The 8,518-nt window shown below is 45.9% G+C and overlaps 1 protein-coding gene across 1 annotated transcript; it reads right to left on the minus strand.

Annotated features, from left to right (window-relative positions):
• Nucleotides 1-297: 297 nt before the first annotated feature.
• metrnla (meteorin like, glial cell differentiation regulator a) lies at nucleotides 298-7,486 on the minus strand. The gene is made up of 4 exons (XM_062408508.1): nucleotides 7,112-7,486; nucleotides 4,930-5,318; nucleotides 1,460-1,519; nucleotides 298-1,345 (listed from the first exon to the last, which is right to left on the minus strand). The coding sequence occupies exons 1-4, from the start codon at nucleotides 7,219-7,221 to the stop codon at nucleotides 1,032-1,034; spliced, it is 873 nt and encodes a 290-aa protein (XP_062264492.1). The 5' UTR covers nucleotides 7,222-7,486; the 3' UTR covers nucleotides 298-1,031.
• Nucleotides 7,487-8,518: the final 1,032 nt, after the last annotated feature.

Consider the following 8,518-nt stretch of genomic DNA (forward strand, 5'->3'; position numbering starts at 1 on the left):
AAATATTTATAGAAAATACAAATTATTCTAATAATTTAAGATTATAACTACTGCAACTGAATCTACGTGTTGATAATTATCATTATCAGTACAATTATTTTCTAATGTAAAATATTAATCCTTCAGATCCTATCACAGGTCTCCAGAGCTCAAGGGGAAATCTTTACGTCCTGTTCCGTCTGACCAACAGTTCAAAAGTAATCAGATTACAATTAACTAAAACGTAAAAAAGCAGCGATTCCTCACATTGGAAAAGCAGAAGATCTCATCATGTTAAAACCAAAGACATGAACACCGTTCACTGGAATAAGCTTTTATTCTCAAGAGCAAAAAAAAACATTTTGAATTTTCTGTTTTTTTCTTTGTTATCTTTTTTCTTTTAAACAATTGTGCAGCCTGAAAAGCACATGAATGAATTCAGGCGTTTAATTGTGGATCATTTTTTAAACAAAATAAAAATAAGAAGATTTCACTTTATACATTTCTGTCATAAGAAATAACTTCAGAACTGTACAACAAGCTTTTTACAAAGCACACAAGAGCTTCAAAATATACAACGTTCATTCACATTTTATACACATAGGAACCAAACGGCGCCGTCTGCTACATTTAAAACCTGGGAAGGCAGTCCGAACACATTCCACCCTGCATCATGTTCCACAGTGAGAACATGGAGAGTCTGGCGAACATGCAAGTGCATTGTTTTCCCTCATGCAAGAACATTCTCGTATTCTCATTCTAAACTGTGTTCGTACCTGAAAGAAAATTCAAAATATGCAAATTTGGTGAATGCAGCATTTTCTCCAAAAATCGCTCATATGTTCCGTTAAAGAACAAATCTGTTCATGTGAATGGTTATTGCATGAGGGTCCATTGTTTCCAAAGAGTCTCAAGACAGCAGGAGAGGAGAGAGGTGCTGCCGCTGGGCCAGTCCGTCAGCCTCTTCTCTCCTCAGCTCTAACGCTCGGTTCTGCTCTCATCACCACCCGGTGAAGACTTGTCATATTTCCAGGCGTGGGCAGGTAACCCTGTCAATCAGTGTCCAGTTGACAGGGGTTGTTCCCCTGCTGCTGCGCCTCGTGATACAACCGCAGGAAGTCTTTGTAACGCGGGGCGCAGCCCATCCAGGCCTCCCCAAACCTCACAGTCCCAGTGAAGAGGAAATCGCCCCCTCCGGACCTCACCCCACAGCGCAGGGGCATCTTGATGCGGCCGGTCCAGCTCCGCACCCTCACACCACCAGAGACAAAGACCTGGGTCTTCTGTCTGTAGAGGCGATTGATCTCCACAGTGACAGAGGAGTGGTCCTCCTCCTGCTCCACCTTCTTAATGTTGCCCCGTGCGACTGGAAACACCACAACAGGAAGACGTAAATTTAGATACACACTCCACAGACTGTTCTCATTTGACATTCACCAGCAGGAAGCGTCTAGTTCTGCAAAACAGCAGTGTAACTTACCAAAGTCATTGGTGCAAACTGCTAGAAGCATCTCAGCGTCACTGCAGGGCTGACACGGTGCTAACAGGGAATACAAGAAAGAGAATGGATGAGTTGGGTTGAGAACTACAAACAGAAACAGGAGGAAACAATGATTTATGTGGGACTGCCGGACTGGCAGCATGACAAAATTCCTGTTGATGGGTGAACAACTGGTCCAACCATATGGGAATATGTATTACACACACACACATGTTTGTACTTATCTTAGTGAGGTGAACCCCAACCATCCAGACTAAATGCCTAATCCTAACCCAAACCTAAGTCATATCACTCAAACAACCATTTGAAAAATTGGGGGAAAAAATGTAAAAATGTCCTCACTTTCCAAAAAGGTCCTCAGTCTATAGGGTCTATGCTTAAGATGGTACAGGAACACACACAGGAAAGTCCTAAAAAGTTCCCTCACTGCAAATGATTACAATTTTAGCAGATTTTGCACCAAACAGAGCTGCTGGACATAAAATTAGGGGTAATAATTGCTCACAAACAAAAATGCTAACCTGTGTACGTGAATCTTAGTGTGTGTGGGTTTGCGTGCGTTCATGTGTGTTTAATGCTCAAGGGTGCTGTTCCATTAGCTCCCCCACCACAACAGGAAACCCTTGACACCCCATGACAAACAAGGACCAGATGAAAAGGATAAGAAGAGCAGAGAGACAAGGCGCGGAGCTACCTCTCTGACCTGAGGTCTGTTAGCGCTTTAGCAGACCTGCTGCGACCGAAGCACTCAACACAATTTCAACCACAACATCAAGGAGAGTTTTTTAAATAGCAACTAAAGAGGCAGATAAGATCCACAAAAAAGAACATTGCTATAATGTTTTGTCTGGAGCAATAAAAAGACCCTGAGAGGGTATTATCTCAGAACTACAGGGCAAATAACTGGGTGTAAAAAAAGTGAATTGACCGAAATGGCCCTTTAAAAACCTGCTAGATTTCACCTTTGACTGGAGGCTAGATGTTTTATGGCAGGAGAAAGGGCCTCAAACAAGACCAGTCAAGTCTATTAGTTGACTCAGGTGGTCCTGCGGCAAGCTTCACCCCAACGCCTTCATTAGCCCCCGACCTGCTGTGGTTTTCCTTATAGCAGAAGAGTGGGCGGGTCGGGAGGGATGTCAAGTCAGCAGCAGTGGGCTGAGGGCGGGGCAACAGAATTAGAGGAGAAACCACCCTAATTTACACATCTGGTCGTAAAGCCGAGCGTAAATATTAATCTAGTTTAGAAGCCGCGCCGTCAAGAGACAAATATGTCGGCCGCTACTTTGAATTGAGTCTAAAAACCACTAAAGAAGAAATGAGTGCCCTCTATCATCTTAAGGAGCTTATTTTTAGCTGGATTGTCTGAAGTGGAGCATATAGGGTGAGGGGTGAGCATGTCTCAGGTCAGCTTGTGTAGCAGCACGAGGCACTGCCTCAGCACCGGAGAGATCAGAGGTCAATCAGCCGCAAGCTTGGACGGCTTCAGAACAGCTGGAGAGCCGGGAGACTTCAGAGCGGCCGACCTCGCCCAGAGCCCGTAGCCGAGGGCAAGAGGCACTTAGAAGTGAGCCTGCACGCTGCCGCGGCATCGAGCAGGGCAGCGAGCCGAGCAGCGAGCCGAGGCCTAAAGCCAGGGGTGCTTTTTCTTTCATCCGACGCGGAGCAGAGCGGGGCTCACATGTCAGACATGAAACAGAACCGCAGGAATGGGTTGGGAGCCGAGTCAGCATCTCTCTCTCTCTCTCTGGCCCGTGCACATGCAGCGCCGCTCTGATCCGAAACCACTTCACAGCGAGCAGAGAGGGATGAGGGATGGGAGGAGTGGTAAAAGGCGGAGTGGAGGGGCACATGATGTCCCCGCGACATCTGGGGCCGGACGCATTCCACGGTAATGGAGCACAACTTGCTAATACCACTCGGCAAAGACGAAAACCACTTCAAACAGCCAGGAGGGGGGGGGAGAGGGGAAGATGTATGATGGGGGCGCGGGGGGGGCGAGGAATGAAAAGAAAAATACTAGAATGATAAATAGACAAGAAAGAAATTAAGAGGTAGGAAATGGGGAGAGGGGGGAGGAAAGGGGGAGAATAATTTAAGCGAGCTTAAAGGGAGTGTCAATCGAGCAAAGAGGGAGAAATGAGCCTGTGTGCTCCTACAAGTTCCTCCCAACATCTGGCTGGAGAAACATTCCAGCTTGATGGTGAGCAACTCAATCCCAGCCCAGCGGGTCAGGGAGAAGACGAAGGGAGAGGAGAGATTGAAGAAACAGCCGAGAGGAAGATGAGAAGAAGGAGCAATCAATCCACCGGTCCGGGCTTCACTTGACACGAGACCACTGTCTTTGTGAATCATCGCCGCGCCGCCTCAGACCATCGGGGCTGGAAACTGAGAACTCCCAACACTTTTATGGCTTTTCAAATTGCTTAGATGCTATCAGGGAAAAAAACAAGTGTGTGCGTGTGTGTGTGTGTGTGTGTGTGTTATTGTTGCACGTTGAGAGACTCGGCTCCAGTGTGCGTTGCATAATAGGTGTAAAAATGTCTAAGAGACGAAAAAGCCACTGCTTATTTATCGTGCTCAATGCCAATGGTGGGCTATCAACAAATGCAAATCGACAACAGAGTGCACTAATGTGGATGAAAACAACTTTGCTCACACAATCCTCTGCATTTAACTCCCCTCTCTCTCTCCCTCCCTCCCTCCCTCTTTCTATCTCTCTCTCTCTCTCTCTCCCCCCTTGCCTCTGCAGTCGCAGGTAATGACGCAGGACGTCAACATACCCGGAGAGCCGTGAAAACAGATGTGGGCCTGATACCACTCATATTTTCGCTTTAGGTGGAAAGAAACACAGTGGCTTGCACAGTTGCACAGCTGGGGACTGTGCAGGTTTGGCAGGTACGCCGCGTGAAAATACAAGGGCTGTTTTTCAACGGAGGCCCCTGTGTTTTGGCTGCCCCCCCCCTCTCCCTGCACAGGCCGTCCAAACAAAATGACCATGGTTTAGAGCCACGGTGAGTTTTTCTAAGTCAAGTGTGGACAATTTTAATATTTGATCCTGAAGAATAAAAGCTTCATGAAACCATACAAAGGGGCTTCAGAACCTCTGTGTTTTGATACTCGCAGTGGAAGTTGGAGATGGACAAGAAGTATATTTTACTCCAAAACCAAAACGTTCAGACGACTCTAGCAGAGAAATGGACTTTGGCTTCAGGGTTTTGGAGCAAACTTAGAGTTTCCTATTATTAGAGTCCAAATGAATAAAAGTTTCCACCAGTAGATGGCTGCATTTAGTGCACAGCACACACCACAGGGGACAAAGGAACCCAGTTCTACAGGGAATCAATCTGCAGACCTTTATAATGGCTACTCAGATAAAGTACAAGACATCTATCTACAGGCTCGCCACTAATATCGTAGAGTACAAGTATTATGACAAAAAAATGTCTCACCACTAAGCGATTGTGCTCCCGCCCCCAGCCGGTCGCTGACCAGCTCGTACTGGAACGATGTGATCCGCCGGCTGATGTCCGTGTGCGGGACGGCCTCGATAAAGAGCGCCCCCTCCTTGATGCTGAAGCATTGCACCTTGCCCTGAGCCTGGTCCTGCTCTCGCAGCAGCAGGCGCAGCCTCCCGTTACGGTCCAGGTAGACGTTGGTGCCGCTGGACTCCGCGGAGGGTTTGATGCAGACAGAGAGGCGGGCGGCGGCGGGGGAGACCGTGTTGGGCCGGAGGTTCACAATGATGGCCCCCGTGGGGTAGAGCCACTCCAGGGAGCCCTGGGAGCAGCGGAGGTACACCTGCTCCACGTCCCTGGTGTGGCCTTCATGGGTCAGACCGCTGGAGGACAAACAAGAAAGGAGAAAGTGTCAGTCACCCTGAATCTTTTCACTAGGAGGTTGAGTTCTCAGCCCTTTTTATTTGTTTTTTGTGTTTTTCCAGATTACATTAAAAAAAAAACAATTCTATGAATTGATGGACCTTGGTGAAAGAAAGCACATTTAGGGAAAGATATGATTTTTGTGTGATATTTGGTGGATTTAGATTGAATTTAAAGGACTGTTGGGCCCTGGCTTACTGCTGAGCTCTACTCTGAGCCATTCCAGCCTTAAGAGATTATTCAATTATCTAAAAACCATTTTCTGGTCATTTATAGGCTGAATTAACCAACCAAGGTGAAGACCCTGGGGCAACCTCTGAGGACGTCAGACCACATTCCTCCCAACGCATTAATGACCGTCTGTGTGCAAGACTGGCTGCATGACCAGTCACGAGCCGCAGCAGCCGAAGTGACCTCAGCTCCAACACACACCCCCCCATGCCACATTGTTCGTCCCCGGAGCTTTGGCAAAAGGCGCCGGTGCCTGGCAGGCTGCCTTTGGGAAGAGTTTGGAAGCAGAAACGAATGAATGGAGGGACACAGGGGCTTCTGGGCAGACAACAGCAGCAACAGTAGCTGGGCCTGCTGCATGCAAGTGCAAATGCAGGTCACGCACTGAACCTCCCCTCGCTTTCAAGCCACCAAAGAGACTGGAAGAGACTCGTCCGGGCAGCACTTCGGACTCTGGCGCCAGCGTGACCAAATGACTCCCTCCAGAACTTAATGCCTGGTCAGGGATTTGAAAAACTCCGGGTCTGTCAGTCATTCTGTGGCAAGGCCAGAGGCAGGAAGCCATCAGCAGTCTACCAGCGTGCGCATGCCAAGCCAGTGGTTTGACTCTGGGGGGAGAAACGCCCAGTTTCCCTGAAAATGAGATGCTGAAATTCAAATTTGCCACAGATCTAAAGTAACCCACGGCACATGCTGAGCATCTGCAGCCGGAGACCCAGAACCAGGCTCTGCTCCGCTCGCCTCTAATTAAGTCCTTTCTAACTCCATCACTTCTGCATGCAATTAAAGGAGATTAGTCAAGAGGCTCACTAATGAACAACAGATCATCGGTTGGGAGCTCAAAGTGCTGAGTAGCGTCTCTGCCCATCCTGACTGGAGGATGAAAAACTCAACCACAGCATTTGAAGAGCAGCCTCTCAGCAGATGTCTGATGGGAGGTGAAACTTTCCAGTGGTTTTTAACAATCTGCTCAGAATATTTAACAACTATACCTCATCTGTACATGTTAGATAGTTTGAAATGTGCCTGTGGGGCTTATTAATAACCCTGAGAGAAAAACATGAGCAAACCATCTCAATAACGAAGCTGATTGAATTTCAAATCGTTGGAAAGGGTGAATAAAAGATTAATTTAATGTTTATGTCATGTTTATGCTCCAAAGTGAAAATCCTACTCAGCAAAAAAGTATTAGAAAAACTTTATGAGTCATAAAGAGCTTTACAATGATCAACTACTTTACTCAGAAATTAATTTATAAACAAACGTGTATTGTATTAATTTACAAACACAGACGTAAGCTCTCGTGGTTCTGTTCAACAACTGCACTTTTTCTCTAAATCGATAAAGTTCATAGGCTCTGGCCATATTTGTAGTTTTTGTTTTTATTCCTGCCTCCAACTCCGCTGTGGAATCTAGTTTTGATCTGAGTCACCTCAGGTCGCAGCGGCTTTTCGAGCCAACACTTTCAATCGCGTTGATTTCAGATCGATTAACCGATCGAATCCAATCGCTCGACGCTCACCTGCCCTTCCAGCTGCACTGGTCGCTGGAGTACTGGCACAAACACGTCCGACAGAGGAGAAGGAGGAGAAGTGGCAGCGGGGAGGCCAGCATCGGGGCCGGGCTGAGCATGTTTGCGTCGCCGCTCACTTCGCCTCTTCTCCGGTGAAACTACGATAAAGTCCGCCGCCGTTGTTCCCGACTACATGTCGTTGTTTCCATGTGGCCCCGGTCCGCTCCGCGTCGTCTACCGGGAGACCCCTCGTCCTATTCCGGGGAGGGTCGGAAGAGTTTCAGGCACTTTAATGAAACTCGGTGGCAAAGCGCCTCGACGGTGACAGCGACCCGTGAACCGTGTGTAGAGGTTCGAGTCCGGGCAGCCGTGAATGACTCTCAGCGTCACACCCCGTCCACCACTGCCTACTGTGCTGCGTTCAGGTGCTCGGCCCAGCCTCCGAATTCACAGCTTCTAAAGTTGGTAAAAGTGATTTTGACCATAAGTGAGAAGTAACTGGTTTCTTCATCCTTGCATTTCTTATTATTGTATTTGTTTATTTATAAATGTTATTCTATTAATTTTGTTTTGTATCTTATCTTGCTTTATTTTTCTTCGTCACTGTTGTGTTTGTTCTTTTGTATTTCTTCTTATTTCAATTGTTCAATTTTCTATTTAACCCCTCTAAGTTTGTTATAGATGAATACATATTTACACAGAATACACATATTGCAATACTACCTGTTAAGCATGTACAATATAACTGCTCAACTTATGCAATATCACCCCTTTCCTTATCATGTGCTATATGTGCAATGTTATATTTATTATTCCATACACAATGTTACTTTATCACTTACATTATTTTCCTGTACAGTATATCAATACGTTCCATAACACTGTTTCACTGTTACTCAAGTGAATTGTCACTTACATCATTCACATGTGAAGGTATATATACATTAATATGTGCAATATTACAATCATTATATTCTCATTCGTCATTTATCATGCTATTTTTGTTAATTTTTTTGTAACTTATCTTTCTCGTATTGTTATATACTCTGTTTTGTCATTTGTACTCTCTTAATCCTCAATGCACTTGATATTAAGATATACTGTATCTTAACCGTGTCCTTTTTACATTTAAAGTTACTTCTCCGTAGTTTGAAGATCAGATAAATTTTCCCCATTCCTCATTATTGGTTTTCTGAGACGTGTGGATATGAGTTGTCAAACTTATCCAACAACAAGTGGCTAAGTTCTGACAGCACCTGAAGGCAGCATCAAAGTCAAGATTTTTGCGAACAACAACAGAAGCTTCACATTTTGTCCTTTGGTCAAACCAGAAACAAAAGTCTCTTGTCTTAAAATATTGCTATGTGAATTAAAATTGAAACATCATCATTATAACAGTCCACCTGACACATTAAG

The sequence above is a fragment of the Platichthys flesus genome, chromosome 16 (genome assembly GCF_949316205.1).
Source record: "Platichthys flesus chromosome 16, fPlaFle2.1, whole genome shotgun sequence".
NCBI lineage: Eukaryota > Metazoa > Chordata > Actinopteri > Pleuronectiformes > Pleuronectidae > Platichthys > Platichthys flesus.